The 18,234-nt window shown below is 41.5% G+C and overlaps 1 protein-coding gene across 3 annotated transcripts in view; it reads left to right on the top strand.

The window, feature by feature from the left end:
- Positions 1 to 18,234, top strand: part of LOC106872229 (N-acetylglucosamine-6-phosphate deacetylase) — a 147,130-nt gene that overhangs the window by 68,775 nt on the left and 60,121 nt on the right. For all 3 annotated transcript variants that reach the window (XR_016244826.1, XM_052973729.2, XM_052973730.2), the window contains 2 exons: positions 670 to 814; positions 17,444 to 17,573. Coding sequence is in view for 2 of the 3 variants with exons in the window: in XM_052973729.2 (XP_052829689.1) it covers positions 670 to 814; positions 17,444 to 17,573 (275 nt within the window). In the remaining variant the exon portion in view is untranslated. The remainder of the gene's footprint in view (positions 1 to 669; positions 815 to 17,443; positions 17,574 to 18,234) is intronic.

An 18,234-nucleotide genomic window follows, 5' to 3' on the forward strand; every position in this document is an offset into this window, starting at 1 on the left:
GAGGTAGATGGCTATGACAGAGAGGAGGATGGTGAACAGCAGGGAGGGAGGTGGATGGCAGATAAGGTGGGAGTGAGATGGTGGACAGTAGAAAGGGAGGCGGCTGGTTGGTCTGCAAGGAGGGAGGTGGCGAACAAGGAGGGAGGCAACCAGCAGGGTGGGAGGCGGCTAGCAGGGAGGGAATGCGGCCAGCAGTGAGGGAAGGAGGCGTCTGGCAGGGGAGGAGGCATCTGGCAGGGAGGGAGGGGTCCAGCAGGGAGGGAGATGGAAGGCAGGGAAGAAGGCCGAAGGCAGGGAGGGAGGCATCCGGCAGGGAGTGAGGCGTCTGGCAGGGAGGGAGGCGTCTGGCAGGGAGGGAGGTGGACGGCAAGAAGGGAGGTGGATGGCGACCTTGTCAGTGAAAAGGGCTACAAAAGCAATAAGCTGTTGACCGTTTCTGCTTGATCAGAGTTAACCCAGGACCTGAATAGTAAAAATATAAAAAAGCAAGTCTGCAACTATTGTTCTCTGTATAAAGGGGGAAAAAACCCCTGATGTTATAATCTGTTCTATGATGCAATACATTTAACAATCCTAATATTTTGCTCATTTCATTCACCAATGACCGTCTGTCTCCATGTGACACTAAAAAAAAGCCTTACTCAGTCTCTCTTGTTTGGTATATTGCAGTTCCATCATCGCGATCCCCATTTGGTAGGATTATTGACGAGTGAGAAAATTCCAGATAACCATACCATATACTATGGACTAATAAGTGATGGAATTCACACACATCCTGCAGCTTTAAGGATTGCTCACAGAGTCCACCCCAAAGGTAACATTGTCTCTGTAAGATTTTCGTTTCTTGTGTAAGTCTTATAGCACCTTTTTCAAATGTCACACAGTACCAGTTTGGTCTATACATAATATATATATATATATATATATATATGGGAGAATATACAAATAATAACAACAGACGAGGACAGGTGGTGTAAATAACAAAAGTATATATTAGTATGACGCTCGGGAATACGGAAAGTCTTTGACGTTTCGAGCTACGCTCTTCAACAGAAAGAATACGGAGACAAGGAGAGGTATGGCTGTGTGGTTAGAAGCTTGCTTCCCAACTATATGGTTCAGGGTTCAGTCCCATTGTGTGACACTCTGGGCAAGTGTCTTCTACTATAGCCTTGGGCCTACCAAATTTGGTTAATGGAAACTGAAAGAAGCCCTTCATATATATATATATATATATATGTCATCGTCATCATCATTGTTTAATATCTGCTTTCTATGCTGACATGGGTTGGACTGAGGACTGGCAAGGTTTCTACAGCTGGATGCCCTTCCTAATGCCAACCACTCCGAGTGTAGTGGGTTCTTTTTACTTGTCACTGGTACAGGGCCAGTCAGGTGGCACTAGCATTGACCACACTCGAATGGTGCTTTTACATGCCACCGGCATGGGAGTCAATCAGGCGGCACTGGCACTGACCATGCTCGTATGGTGCTTTTTAGGTGCCACCAGCAATACATATATATATATCGTTGCTATTATGTTAAACTGTCACATGTCCAAATTTGGCTAAATGCATTTTTTTATCAATATTCATTTTTGCATGCAATAGCGGGTTCTTTTGGTCAAACTATCATATCTCCAACTGCTTTAGATACCAAAATATCAAAAATTCTCAAAGTGTAGTACAATGGTTTTGCTATGGAACGGTAAAACTATTTTTTTATTTTCTGCAAAAGCAACATTTGCTGCCTGGCTGGCTCCTGTGACGGTGGAACATAAAAAGCACCATTCAAGTGCAGTTGACACCAGTGCCGCCTGACTGGCTCCTGTGCCAGTGGCACGTAAAAAGCACCCACAACACTCTTGGAGTGGTTGTAGTTAGGAAGGGCATCTAGCTGTAGAAACATTGCCAGATCAGATTGGAGCCTGGTGCAGCCTCCTTGCTTGCCAGTCCTCAGTCAAACCATCCAACCCATGCCAGCATGGAAAGCGGATGTTAAACGATGATGATGATGATATGCGTGGCTGTGTGGTAAGGAGCTTGCTTCTCAACCACATGGTTCTGGGTTCTGTCCCACTGCATGGCACCTTGGACAAGTGTCTCCTACTATAACCTTGGGCTGACCAAAGTCTTGTGAGTGGATTTGGTTGATGAAAATTGAAAGAAACCCTTTGTGCATATATCTATATATGTGTGTGTGTGTGTGTGTGTGTGTGTGTGTGTGTGTGTGCGCGCGCCTTTGTGTCTGTCTGCCAACACCACTTGACAACTGGTGTTGGTGTGTTAACATCCCCATAACTTAGCAGTTCAGCAAAAGGTACTGATAGAACAAGTACCAGGCTTTAAAAAGCCACTTGGTTGCAAAGCAAGCTTCTTACTACATAGCCACTCACAAACTATAGTTCTGTGAGAAAAGAATAATGGAGGTTATTTCTGTCTCCTTTCAGTAAATCTTAATATTTTTGCTTCAGGAAGGCGGCGAACTGGCAGAATCGTTAACACACCTGGCGAAATGCTTAGCAGTATTTCGTCTGTCTTTACGTTCTGAGTTCAAATTCTGCCGGGGTCAACGTTGCCTTTCAACCTTTCAGGGTCGATAAATTAAGTACCAGTTGCATACTGAGGTTGATCTAATCGACTGGCCCATCCCCCAAAATTTCGGGCCTTCTGTCATTTATTCATTTCACCTCCCATCTTTTTCTTTCAATAGATGCATACACTTCATAACTTCTTCTCTTGTCTACCCATTCCTCAAACCAGCCACCTATCTATGAACCTATTTTTCTCTCTCTGTCTTTATCTACCTCTCTCTGTCTTCACCTATCTCTCTCTGTCTCCGCCTGTCTCTCTCTGCCTCTGCCTCTCTGCTTCCACCTCTCTGCCTCTGCCTCTTTCTCTCTCTGCCTCTCTCTCTCTCTCTGCCTCTCCCTCTGCCTATCCCTCTCCGCCTATCCCTCTCCGCCTATCCCTCTCCGCCTATCCCTCTCCGCCTATCTCTCTCCGCCTATCTCTATTTCTCTCTACCTGTCTCTCTCTCTACCTATCTCTCTCTCTCTCTGTATCTTTCTATCTCTTTACCTCTCTCTCTCTCTCTTTACCTGTATCTCTCTCTCTACCTGTACCTCTCTCTCTACCTGTTTCTCTCTTTCTTTCTACCTGTATCTCTCTCTCTCCCCTCCTTCTCTACTTCCTCTCTCCCTCTCTTCCCCTTCTCCCCTCTCTCTACCTCTCTCTCTACTCACAGATTTTACCTCCACCCCTTTTCTTTATTTCTTAATGTTTTCTCCTCACTTTGATATGATGAATTCTGTCTCTCTCTCTCTCTCAACACACACACACACACACACACACACACACACACACACACACACACACACACACACACAACTTCCTCATACTCTATGAACGTTACCTCCTTCATTTATCTTCTCCCATTCTACTACTACCTCTCCTCTCTTACTCCCTCTCTTTTTTTCCCATCCTTCCTTAAATTTGTCTTTTCGAATGACTACCTGTCCCACAAGCTTCTGACTTTGTCCTGTTTAAGTTCCTAACCTTCCACACTACAATACTACTTTCCCTCTTTCTTTTACCTCTCTTAGCACAGTTATTTTACTTTCTTTTCCATTGTTACACAAAAAGAGAAACATGACAACAGCAAAAAAAAAATCTTAACATGTGACTTAGCATTGTGTGTCCATTTATTCTGGGTATAACTTTTAACTGCATTTGGTAGTGGAGTCCTGGTTTTGGGAATTCCAGAGTCTTGATGAGTGTGGAATAACCTCTTAACCAATGTTTGTTCTCAGGTTTATTCTGACTTGGAGTAATTCCCTCTATCAGAGTCCTATTTCGGGGTTAATTCACATGTTGTGAAAGAAACTCTAAGCAAGAACCCTCATTGCCTTGTGAGTTACATTGGAAATGGGAAAGACTAGGAGTGGAGTCCCTCAGGTGAGGAGATGCCTCTTTGACACCATTCTGGCAATTCCAGGGTAGGCAGAGATTTCCTGCCTGATAAAATAATTCCGTTCTACTCTAGGCACAAGTCCTGAAGTTTTTGGGAGAGGGGGCCAGTCAATTAGATCGACACCAGTATGCAACTGGTACTTAATTTATTGACCCCAAAAGAATGAAAGACAAAGTCGACCTCAGCGGAATTTGAACTCAGAACGTAAAGACAGACGAAATACCACTAAGCATTTCGCCCAGCATGCTAATGACTCTGCTGGCTTGCCAATAAGATAATTCACCTTGGCAAAGGCCCTTCCAATGCTGGTCACCACAGCCGTGTTGATCCTCTGAACCAATGTGGTCAGGCCTCCAGGTCTAAAGAGTGAGATTAGATGGTGCAGACTGACTGACTGACTTTAAAACTGCCAAGTGCAGGCAGAGACAACTGTCAGGGATCAGTTTACAAGGTCACTTGAAGATGTCTTGCTCTTTCTCGTGATATTTGGACATGAAGAAACTGTTGTCATCATTACCGTGTGTGTGTGTGTATGACACATTGGACTTTCATTCTTATTAGAAGGTCAGAGCTAATAAGCAATTATTGGCATAGTATGAAATTTTCTCTTGCTGTGTTAAAAAAGAAAATTCAACTAAATGCCTCATCCTACTGAGTCATATCATCAGACTCAAATATCTCTCTGATAATTATCAGCCAATGAGCAAACCTTAATACTGCCACAAACAACTGAATCTCTCTTAAATTACCCCATGATGCTTTAACCTTGCATTTAAACTGGCCATATCTGGCCCAAATTATCTACCTTGCTCTATGTTCAAACACCTTTCTTTCAATGTTATTCTAAACATAAATAATTACATCATTGCAATTTCATAGCTTTTAGATCAGGGGTTTTCAAACTGTGGTCTGCAGACCACGGGGTCCGCAAGGACAAGACAGGGTGTCGTCCGTGGACAGCAAATACTTTTTATGGGCAATTTGATTTTATATATGTTTTTTAATCAAAATCTTTTAATTGACAATAAACCTATTTGTTAAATACTGTTAAATAAATAAATGTAAAAATATGTTATTTTAAGCAAATATTTATGTATAAATTTCATAAGCGTTTATAAGGGGGTCCCTAAGGTAAAGCCTGAAATATAAAGGGGTTCGCAAGTCAAAAAGTTTGAAAACCCCTGTTTTAGATAATGTATGATTAATTCCAGACAATGTGAATAAATAAGCATTACATTTGACAGAATATTCTGAATGCTAAAGGGTTAAAAATATAAGAAAGGGTGCATAAGATAATGTACTCTTGTAGACATTGAAAAAAATGGAATGATTGTGGTTAGAATGCTTTTGATTAAATAGGACAGCTCAGTTAGGGAAGACCTGGGGCTAATTAACAACAATCCTGAATAGAGGGGAGCATAAATTTAATTGTATGATCCCTATAGGGGGGGGGTATGGCTTTGCTATCATGTTTACTTTTTGCATACAATGATAAATACAGGCACAGCTGTGTGTTTAAGAAGATTACTTCCCAACCATGTGGTCTTGGGTTCAGTTCTGCTATACAGCATCTTGGGTATGTGTATTTTACTATAGCTTTAGGCTGACCAAATCCTAATGAATGGATTTGGCAGATGGAAACTGGAAAAAACCTGTCTTATGTGTGTATTTGTATATATCCTTGTATAGGAAGTATGTGAGGGTGCATGGCCCAGTGTTAAACCACTTGCTCTCACTTGCTCTCTCTCCCTCTCACTTGCTCTCTTTCTCTCTCACTTGCTCTCTCTCTCTCTCACTTGCTCTCTCTCTCTCACTTGCTCTCTCCCTCTCACTTGCTCTCTCTCTCTCTCACTTGCTCTCTCCCTCTCTCACTTGCTCTCTCCCTCTCTCTCTCTCTCACTTGCTCTCTCCCTCTCACTTGCTCTCTCTCTCTCTCACTTGCTCTCTCTCTCTCTCTCTTGCTCTCTCCCTCTCTCTCTCACTTGCTCTCTCCCTCTCACTTGCTCTCTCCCTCTCACTTGCTCTCTCTCTCTCTCTCACTCACTTGCTCTCTCCCTCTCTCTCTCACTTGCTCTCTCTCACTTGCTCTCTCTCACTTGCTCTCTCTCACTTGCTCTCTCTCACTTGCTCTCTCACACTTGCTCTCTCTCTCTCACTTGCTCTCTCCCTCTCTCACTTGCTCTCTCCCTCTCACTTGCTCTCTCTCTCTCTCTCTCACTTGCTCTCTCTCTTCCTCACTTGCTCTCTCTCTTTCTCACTTGCTCTCTCTCCCTATCACTAGCTCTCCTTCTCACTAGCTCTCCTTCTCACTAGCTCTCCTTCTCACTAGCTCTCCTTCTCACTAGCTCTCCTTCTCACTAGCTCTCCTTCTCACTAGCTCTCCTTCTCACTTGCTCTCTCTTTCACTTGCTCTCTCTTTCACTTGCTCTCTCTTTCACTTGCTCTCTCTTTCACTTGCTCTCTCTTTCACTTGCTCTCTCTTTCACTTGCTCTCTCTTTCACTTGCTCTCTCTTTCACTTGCTCTCTCTTTCACTTGCTCTCTCTTTCACTTGCTCTCTCTTTCACTTGCTCTCTCTTTCACTTGCTCTCTCTTTCTCTCTCACTTGCTCTCTCTCACTTGCTCTCTCCCTCTCTTGCTCTCTCTTGCTCTCTCTGTCTTTCACTCTTGCTCTCTCTCGTGCTCTCTCTCTCTCTCTCTCGTGCTCTCTCTCTCTCGTGCTCTCTCTCTCTCTCTCTCGTGCTCTCTCTCTCGTGCTCTCTCTCTCGTGCTCTCTCTCTCGTGCTCTCTCTCTCGTGCTCTCTCTCTCGTGCTCTCTCTCTCGTGCTCTCTCTCTCGTGCTCTCTCTCTCGTGCTCTCTCTCTCTCTCTCTCGTTCTCTCTTTTTTGCTCTCTTTCTCTTTTGCTCTCTTTCTTTCCCTCCGTCCCTCCATCCCTCTTGCTCTTTGTCTTTGCATTCTCCCCCTCCTGTCCCCCCTTTCTTCACTTGCCCTCTCTATCAATCTGTACAGATTCTGTCTACCAAATTTTGCTCATAGTGCGTTGGTCAATTTGGGGTTATAACAAGACACCCAGGATGGAAGCTATGTGGTTGGATGGAACCCAAGAACTACATGATTACAAAGCAGGCTTCTTTAACTGTGGAACATATAAATTAATGAGGCCCTCAGTGCACCTCCAAAGTTCTTTGTTTTGTTGTGATGGACTTGGAATAAATCAATAAGCCTGGCAAAAACTCAGTAGTCTCCAAGAAGTTTAGGGTTCCATACTGCTGGCAAAATGCATCACTTTTCAATGTTATAGAGCTGTGTAGGAACCTCCGTCTTGTTACTCAAAAAGCTAAACAAAGCAGCCAAATCTCCCCTCTTCACCAAATCACACTCTACAAGGATTGCAAACATTAGATGATGTACATTATTTACATTATTTACAATTGATGGATATTTGTTCTCATCTTGTTTGTTGTTAACATAACATTCCGGCTGATTTACCCTCTAGCCTTCATCAGGTGTCTTGGGGGAAATTCGAACCTGGGTTCTCATTCCTAAGGTATTTTTCAATGCTGTTGTTGTTGATTATTATTATTATTATTATTATTCAGGTCACTGCCTGGAATAGAACTTGCCATATGCCCACAGGCATTTGGTGTAGTGGTTAAGAGCACAGGCTACTAAACCCAAGATTCCGAGTTCGATTCCAGGCAGTTACCTGAATAATAATAACAATAATAATAATAATAATAATAATATTGAAAAATACCTTAGGAATGAGAACCCAGGTTCAAAATTTCCCCAAAACACCAGATGAAGGCTGGAGGGTATATCAGCTGAAATGTTGTGTTAACAACAAACAAGATGGGGACAAATATCCGTCAAATATAAATAATGTAAATAAAGTACGTAATTCCTCATCTCTTAAATATAGAACTGTATTAGATGATGTAGTCTTACACTTCTTAACCCTTTAGCATGTACACCTGCCATATCTGGTCAAAATATTCTACCTGTCTTATGTTCAAACTGGCCAGATTTGGCCTGTCACATGTACCTGAAAATGTTATTCTAAAAATAATCAACCACACCATCAAAATATTAAAACTGTTGAGATAATGCAGATTTAATTCAAAACAACATGGATGAACAAGCATTATATTTGACAAAGAAATCTAGATGTTAAAGAGTTGAGATGATCATAGCTGGAATGCTCTTCATCACAAGTCTATTTGATTGGGGCTAATCTGGAGCTAAACAACAAAAACCACCTGACCAATCTTTGATACAGCAAGGAAGCTTCTATATTGTTGTTTGATTAGCCAGAAATAGCAGTCAAATCTTCCTTCTATCATGCCCTACTGTTCTAAAAAATAGAACACCTAGAATTATGTTGTGCCTCAAAATGATTGGATGGTTACCGTTGGAGTGTCTTTGATCATATTGGTTTGCTTGGTCAGAGTAAAACCGGGGTTCTGCAACATAACAACAGAAGTTGTTTATTGTGGTGAGTTGCTACAATTTTGCATTACCTATTTATACCAAGGTGAACTGGTTCTTTGAGATTTTCTTGGTCATAGACATAAAACAGCACTGGTAACAGGATACAAACTGCTACTTTGACTGGTTGTTCATTATCCTATTAAAATTTAGCAAGTCATGATCTTATATACGTATGTATGTATACACACACACACACACACTCACACATATGTACACATGATACAATATAGGCACAAGTATGGCTGTGTGGTAAGAAGCTTGCTTCTCAACCACCAGGCTTCAGGTTCAGACTCCTTGTGTGGCACCTTGGGCAAGTGTTTTCTTCTGTATCCCTGGATTAACCAAAGTCTTGTGAGTAGATTTGGTAAAGGACAACTGAAAGGAGCTCGTTATATATATAAATCATCATCATCGTTTAACGTCCGCTTTCCATGCTGGCATGGGTTGGATGGTTTGACTGTGGACTGGCAAGCCAGGAGGCTGCACAAGACTCCAATCTGATCTGGCAAGGTTTCAACAGCTGGATGCCCTTCTTGGTGCCAACCACTCCAAGAGTGTAGTGGGTGCTTTTTATGTGCCACCGGCACGGGGGCCAGTCAGAATAATAATAATAATAATAACAACAACATCGGAAAAATATCTTAGGAATGAGAACCCAGGTTTGAAATTTCCCCAAACACCTGAAGAAGGCTGGAGGGTATATCAGTCGAAACATTTGTGTTAACAACAAACAAGATGAGGATAAATATCGGCATCAACCACTCTTGAATGGTGCTTTTTACATACCACCAGCATGGGAACCAGTTAGGCAGCACTGGCATCGACTATACTCGAATGGTGTTTTTAGCCAGTCAGGCAGCACTGTTCCCTTGCTTAACATCATGTGATTGTGAGTTTCACAATCATGCAAATAATCTCCATCGTTTCCAGTCTTTTCATCATCATCATCATCATCATCATCGTTTAACGTCCGCTTTCCATGCTAGCATGGGTTGGACGATTTGACTGAGGACTGGTGAAACCGGATGGCAACACCAGGCTCCAGTCTGATTTGGCAGAGTTTCTACAGCTGGATGCCCTTCCTAACGCCAACCACTCAGAGAGTGTAGTGGGTGCTTTTACGTGTCACCCGCACGAAAACGGCCACGCTCGAAATGGTGTCTTTTATGTGCCACCCGCACAAGCCAGTCCAGGGGCACTGGCAACGATCTCGCTCGAAAATCCTACAGGAGCCAGTCAGGCGGTACTGGCAACGGCCACGCTCAAAATGGTGCATCTCATGTGCCACCCGCACAAGAACCAGTCCAGGGGCACTGGCAACGATCTTACTTGGCTTGCCGGGTCTTCTCACGCACAGCCCATTTCCAAAGGTCTCGGTCCGTAGTCATCGCCTCGGTGAGGCCCAATGTACGAAGGTCTTGCCTCACCACCTCAGCCCAGGTCTTCCTGGGCCTACCTCTTCCACGGGTTCCCTCAACTGTTAGGGTGTGGCACTTTTTCACGCAGCTATCCTCCTCCATTCTCACCACATGTCCATACCAGCGCAATCGTCTCTCTTGCACGCCACAACTGATGCTTCTAATGTTCAGCTTTTCTCTCAAGATACTTACACTCTGACGGGTATTCACATTGACATTACACATCCAACGGAGCATACTGGCTTCATTCCTTGTGAGCTTACGTATGTCCTCAGCAGTTACAGCCCATGTTTCACTGCCATGTAGCATGGTTGTTCGTACGCATGCGTCATACAGTCTGCCTTTTACTCTGAGTGAGAGTCCCTTTGTCGCCAGCAGGGGTAAGAGCTCTCTAAACTTTGCCCAGGCTATTCTTATTCTAGCAGCTACACTTTCAGTGCACCCACCCCCACTACTAACTTGGTCGCCCAGATAGCGGAAGCTATCGACTACCTCTAGTTTTTCACCCTGGAATGAGATAGAAGTTGTTTCCTGTTTGTTTGCAGTCTTTATTGCACCTGAACATCTGCCACAAACAAAAACTAACTTGCTAGTTAACCTGCCTTTGATGTTGCTGCACCTCTTATGTGTCCATAGCTTGCACCGGGTACATCTTATAGAGTTACTACCTACTCCTTTTCTACATACTGAGCAGGGCCATCTACCTGAAGGGGTTTGTGTTTTATCTACCTTCCTACTTATTAGGATTTTGGTTTTAGCTAGGTTGACTCTAAGGCCCTTCAATTCTAGACCTTGCTTCCACACCTGAAACTTCTCCTCTAGTTCTGATAGTCCTGAAACTTCTCCTCTAGTTCTGATAGTGAAAACATATCTGGTTATGAGGAAGCATTACCTTACTTGTAAACAGCTGAGGGTTAGTGATAGGGAGGGCACCCAGCTGTACCAAATTTACCTCAACAAATTCCATCCAATCCATGTGAGCATGGAAAAGTAGGCATTAGAATGATGACAATGATGGTGATGTCTTGTGAAATTCCTGGATGACGGCTGGTAATAAAGTCACCATCAACAGGTTTTCCATGCTGGTATGAGTTGGTTGCAAAACACCACCTCTCTTCACTGTCATCTCCTTCACCATGTTTTCTGCGAGGATCAAGATCCTGGGATCAGCTCTCAGCACTTTTACCAATGTTTTGCATAAGTCTACCTGTATTGCTCAGAAATTTTCACCCAGTTGTCATTTGTTCTATGCACAACATTGTCTCACGAAAACAATGATAAGTGACCGAGACATTTGGTGATATTCTCTGCTTCAGAAAACCCATCAAGCCAAGTGAGCTCATAGTTGTGGCTGATGCTGGTGTTATGTATATGGCATCTGTGCCAGTGGCAAGCAAAAAGCACCCATTACACTCTTGGAGGGGTTGATGTTAGGAAGGGCATCCTGCCGTAGAAATCATGCCAAATCAGTTTGGAACCTGGTACAGCCCTCCAGCTTACCAGCTTCAGTCAAACCACATGTTGCACAAAGAATGCTGTTCAAGTTACAGGAACTGAATTTGGAAGTACTCTGTCATCCACCATATTCACCAAACCTTGCACCAACTGACTATCATGTTTTCCAGGCATTAGACAACTTTTTGCAAAGAAAAAAACTTAAAATCTGAAGAAGATGCAAAAACAATCTTTCGTGATTTCTTCACCTCTTGCTCTCCAGAATTCTTTGCTGCTGGCATAAATAAGCTACCAATAAAATGGTAAAGTTGTGTTGATAATTTAGGTGCATATTTTGTTTAACTGCATCACTTTTTGTTCAGATAAAGTAAACTAGCTTTCAGTTCAAAACCGGACATTTCATTCTTAATGACCTGATACAATGGGCTTCTTTCAGTTTCCATCTACCAAATTCATTCACAAGGCTTTGGTTGGCCTGAGGCTATAGTATAAGACACCTACCCAAGATGCCATCCAGTGGGACTGAACCTGGAACCATGTGGCTGCACTACACAACCAGACTTGCATGTTCAAAATCTTGCTACAATAATTAACGAGAAAGGCAAATCAAATAAACTCTTAGAAATTAATAAATAATTGTCAGTAATTAATTAGAAATGGTTGAATAATGTATTTCAGATTTTTTTCTAAATAAATGACTGTATCCAATTGCTTAATTCTCACCCCCCCCCCCAAAAAAAAAACAAAAACAAAAGAAAAACAAACTCAGAATATATTTGTTTGACAGTTTTAAGGTAACAGGTAATGACCTGATTAAAGGTAAAGAAATTTGCTGATTGCATTTGCGTTAGAGCATTAGAAGGATTAAAATAACACGTCAGTTATTTTGGTGGTAGTTAGGACATGAATATGTTCTGTGTCTTTGTCTGAGACCATCAGCACCCTAATGCTACCCTAAATATAAATCAGTTCAGTTTCTGGAAGTATAAGTATGTCCAAAACATATTTACATATTGAAGGCATGTTTGAACTTGTTAATAGACTCTAAATATGCATTGTTTATAAAACTGAATGTTTCTGCATGTCATAGCGACTGGCTAGGAGTAAACTGACTTTGAAGAAGTCATCTCTCTTTATGGTTTGAACAAATCATCACACGTCTTACTCAAAGCATTTAGGATTTACTAAGAATTGCTGATGACTTTGCTTCAGATGGTGATCTGTTTATCATCAGGTGCACATAGTTGTATAAGAATCGAAACAGCAGAAAAATAGATACATTAGTAATTTAGTTTCAGTGACAGACCAATTATCTAGCTGACATGGGACAAGAATTGTCTCAGAGTTCTAGATTTTCCAATTTTCTAAGGAGAATCCACCTCCACCTCTCTGTCTGTCTGCCTACTTGTCTCTGTCTGTCTGTCTGCCTGCCTATTTGCCTGCCTGTTTGTCTGCCTGCCTGCCTGCCTGTCTGTCCCCCCTCTCTCTCTTTCAAATGAACTATAAAAAGGTAAGGCACTAAATAGTATTTAACAGATTCAAATTAATACACTTCTGAAGCTGGGTCTGATTGATATTTATTAAAATTCTTCAAATAAATCATATTTTCCCTGTTGTGTCCCTCTTCCCTGGCTGATTATGTTCCTTGCACTTTGGGTTAAAGTACTTCCGAACATTGTTCTTCCATTGTTCTTCTAAACCTGTTGCAGTGGTTGAAATTGGTTAACTACCATAATATTGTGGTAAGAATAAGGCCCCTACACTCTTGAGCCCAACCGCGATCCTACCACCGTGAGTCCGCTGCCCTAACCACTGGGCTATTGTGCCTCCACGGGGCACGTAAAAAACACCTTTTTGAGCGTGGCCGTTGCCAGTACCGTGTGACTGGCTCTCGTGCCAGTGGCACGTAAAAGCACTCACTACACTCTCGGAGTGGTTGGTGTTAGGAAGGGCATCCAGCTGTAGAAACTCTGCCAGATCAGATTGGAGCCTGGTGCAGCCTTCTGGCTTGACAGTCCTCAGTCAAACCGTCCAACCCATGCTAGCATGGAAAGTGGACATTAAACGGTGATGATGATGATGATGATGATGTTTTGTCTCTGACTAGGTAACCATGTATCTCCTTTACATCAGCACACCTGTTTCTGTCCTCATTCCTGATCTCTTGCTCTCTTTCCAGCTGGGTGACCTTGTACCTCCTTTACAAAATCTTTCTCTCAAAGATTTTTGACTTGCAGTTTACTTGATGACCCTGTCGGTGTAGGTGTCACTTAAAAAGCACCTAGTCCATAGTGTAAAGTGGTTGGCATTTGGAAGGGCATCCAGCTGTAAAACCCCTGCCAAAACAGTCACAGAAGTCTGGTGCAGTCTTCTGCCTGGCTGGCTTTTGTCAAAACGTCCAACCCATGCCAGCATGGAAAGAGGACGTTAAACGATGATAGTAATAATGATGACACATACATACATACATACACACACACACACACACACACACACACACACACACACACACACACACACATGCAGATATATATATATATATATATATATATATATATATATATATATATATTGATAGAAAGGGCAACAAAGGAAAGAGACCTCGATACTATGTAAATAGAGGAATTTATCTGTAAAAATATGTGTCACTTATTCGGCAGCCATGATAAAACTCCGAGTTTCAGATGCCGGGGTGGGAACCCATGCCAACATCTCTTCAGTTATCCGGCTATTGAAAATTCCTGTGAAAAATGACCTGCAGGAATTTTCAATGGGTGGATAACTGAAGAGATGTTGGCCTGGGCTCCCACCCCGGCATCGGAAACTCTGAGTTTTATCATGGCTGCCGAATAAGTGACACATATTTTTACAGATATATATATATATATATATATATATATATATATATACATACACACACACACACACCAGAGTATGCACATAAATGTGAAACTAGGTGGTAAAAATAGTACTCGAATACTGAAGGTAGAGTAATATGCTTTATTTGTGAAAAAAAAACCATCACAAAATAACTGCTACTCAAGTTTCATGTTCCCTTTCATTGGACAGCTTTGATTGAGATTCTCAATCAAAACTGTCCGACGGAAGGGAATGTGAAAGTCTGAGTAGCAGTTTTTTGTGATATTTGTGATGTTTTTTTTGTAGCTTTAATAATAAAGTATATATATATTTTTATATCCCAATCTTCAGAGTACCTTTTTCTTTCTTTTTTCCCCCCGTCCATTATATTTATCATCATTATTTTAACATCCACTTTTCCACATATGCATTGGTTGAACATTTGTCGAGGTCCGTTGCCAATGTGTTATTTAAAAAAATTTATTTGAAACTGATAAATCTCAAATTAATGGTAATGGAGGTAAAATAATATGTTCTGCCGATGTTTCATAGTCTCAATATCCGAGAGTATTTCAGTGTTCATACAATTCTGTCTATATGTGTGTGTATGTTTCTACATCTCTCTCCCTCTTTCTGTGTCTTTTGCCTCCTCTCTGTCTCTCTTTCTCTTTCTCCCTTTCTCTCCCTCTCTATCTATCTCCTTCTCTCTCCTCTCTCTTTCTCTATATTTCTCTCCCTCTCTATCTCATTCTCCCTTTCTATCCCGTTTCTCCCTCTCTATCTCCTTTCACTCCCTTTCTATCTCCTCTCTCTCTTCCTCTCTGTCTCCTTTCTCTCTCTGTCTCTTTTCTCTCTCTGTCTCTTTTCTCTTTCTATCTCCTTTCTCTCTCCCTCTCTGTCTCCTTTCTCTCTCCCTCTCCTTTCTCTCTCCCTCTCTGTCTCCTTTCTCTCTCCCTCTCTGTCTCCTTTCTCTCACCCTCTCTGTCTCCTTTCTCTCTCCCTCTCTGTCCCTCTCCCTCTCTATCACCTTTCTCTCTCCCTCTCTATCACCTTTCTCTCTCCCTCTCTCTCTCCCTCTCTATCTCCCTTCTCTCTCCCTCTGTCTATCTCTTTCTCTCTCACCCCTACATCTGTCTCCTGGTCATCTTTCACACATTAATATTGTCACAGAAATAAAAAACAAAAACATCACATTCACAACAACACCATTAACAATGTTTTACAAAGTTAAATCCGGACAGAGAATATTATTCAATGCATTTGTTGTGCATACCCCTGTGTCCGCCCTGACCTTCTTCTATCAGGGCAGACATGAGACAAAACAAAAGCAGTTACTTCAGCTTATTTAGTTATAAAAATTTAATGTTACTTTTATTGCTTTATTATATTGTTTGATCTAAACTTTCTTTCCAACAAAATGAGTTAAAAGTACATTATCATTAATGTGTGTTTGCGGATGCATGTAATTGTGGAAATGATTTCATTGGATGAAAATATTAAGGAGTGGGGAGTGTTTCACTCACCAGTTTTGTTCCCGTGAATGTGCTGTGGAACAGGAGTGATGTCTTGAAGGGATCCTGAATCTTAATATATAGGTACAAGCATGGCTGTGTGGTAAAAAGTTTGTCTTCCAACCACATGGTTCTTGCTTTGGCACCTTGGGGAAGTGTCTTCTACTGCAGCTTTGGACCTATGAAAGCCTTGAGATGGATCTAGTAGATGGAAAGTGAAAGAAGCCTGTCGTGCATACATCATTGCTATTATGTATGTCCAAATTTGGCCAAATGTGGTTGTTTCAATTTTTATTTTTGCTTGCAATAGCTGGTTCTTTTGGTCAAACTTTTGGTCAAAATTGTGGTATAGATATCTTGCTTCAGCTGCCAAGATATCAAAAATTGTCAAAGTGTAGTCCAACAGTTTTACTATGGAATGGTGAAACTCTTTTTTTGTTTTCTGAAAAAGCAATATTTTGGACTTATGACACTTTTGCATAATAGCAACGATATATATATATATATATATATATATATATATGTATGTATATGTGTGTGAGTGTGTGTGTGTCTTTTGTATCTGTGTTTGTCCCCACCACCGCTTGACAGCCATTGTTGGTTTGTTTATGTCCCCATCAATTAGCAGTTCACCAAAAGAAGCTGATTGAATAAGTATCAGACTTTAAAAAAAAAAAAAAAATCAATACTGGGGCTGATTCATCCAATTAAAATTCTACAAGGCTTTGAAGTTTTCCTATCAAGACTTCTGCCAGTTCTAAACATAATAGACCAAATGTAGACATTTGGAAGAGAAAAAATATATGGCATTATAAAGATCAACTTTGTGTGTGTACATGTGTGTATATTTATCTTTGTGTCTAAGTTTACATGTTACCATATATATATATATATATACACACACACACACATACACACACATATATACATACATTTATGCTATATATCTACCATGTGTGTAAAAATATATGTATACACACACACACAAAACACTTCTTCTAAATTTATTTACGGTATACCTTTGTATTTTTTTCCTAGTCTGGCTTGAAATTTTCAGATGGCTCGTCTATGTACTTTGGTCTTAGCACAGGGCCCCTCAACCACAGGGGCCCCTCAACCACAGGGGCCCCTCAACCACAGGGGCCCCTCAACCACAGGGGCCCCCTATAACTGCAGGGGTTGCAGGGGCTTAGCGATGGCCCTGGTTGTGTGCATGTGTGTTGGTACCACATAAAAAGTGCTGGTGCCATGTAAAAAGTACCCCTGTATACAGTAGCATAGCTAGAGTGTGTGCCACCCGGGCTGGCCCTTCTGTTTGCCCCTTTAAAAGTGACGCCCCCCGGGGCAGACTGCTCCCCTCCCTCCACCCCAGCTATGCTAGTGCCCATATACTATGTTAAGTGGTTGGCTTTAGCAGGGGTGTCCAACCATAGAAAACCTGCCAAAGCAGAAATGGATCCTGTTGCAGTTCCTGGCCTTACCAGCTCCTGTCAAGCTGTCCAACCCATGCCATAATTAAATGATGATAAAGATATATATATTTATGTGCATGCACACACTCACGCACACTTTTATATGCACACACACACAGACACACACACACATACACACACACACACACACACACACACACAGTCTCATATGCACACACACACACTTTTATTTGTGCGTGCAGATACACATGCACACACATACACTAACTTTTAAATATATCTGTATGTATTTCTCATTGTTCAGGACTTGTGATAGTCACAGATGCTGTTCCAGCAATGGGACTACCTCCCGGTTTACACACAATTGGTCCACAGAAGGTTGAAATAAAGCACAACAGAGCTGTCCTGGCTGGCACCGAAACATTGTGTGGAAGGTAATAAGATTTATGTATTTTTATTTTCTGTTTTTTTTTTTTGTTTTGTATTTTTTTTTGTGATGAATCATCGATTTGATAGCTTAGACTGGTGAACTGATGAAAAAGAAATGGAGAAAAAAAAAATGGTTTGAAAGGAAGAATAGAAAATATTTATGTCATATGTATTGCTATTCTTATTTTGTACCTATTTAAGCTATGCTGATGGCATCTAAATAATCATTTCAAAAGGGGTATTAAGAAGGCTGTCAGTATCTCACTGGTGTTTAAGTGTATCAAGTTTCTAGGACAAGAATAAAAAGACAAGATCCTCTAGGTAGGATGCGTTCTAGACTTGGAACTTAAGAGCTGTATTACATTTTCATTAAGATGCTGACAACACCAAAATGATTGGCAAAATGAATTCTGAGAACACAATTTTTTATTCATTTCGTTTTTGTGTTTGATTTGCAAGTTTCTTGGAATAAGCTTGTGTATTGATGTGTATTTTGTTGTAAGAGGTTGCAAAAGACAACAAAAGGATTTTTGGCAAACACAACTGATTGTTTGATTAACTGAATAACTAATCAAACAAGAAGTTTGTTGATTAGATGATTAACCTTTATCACATTGCATTTTCTCTAGAGTTATTTCCCCTGCCACTGTCCTGTTACTACAGGGG

This window comes from Octopus bimaculoides, chromosome Z (assembly GCF_046866305.1).
Source record: "Octopus bimaculoides isolate indiv1 chromosome Z, ASM4686630v1, whole genome shotgun sequence".
Lineage (NCBI taxonomy): Eukaryota > Metazoa > Mollusca > Cephalopoda > Octopoda > Octopodidae > Octopus > Octopus bimaculoides.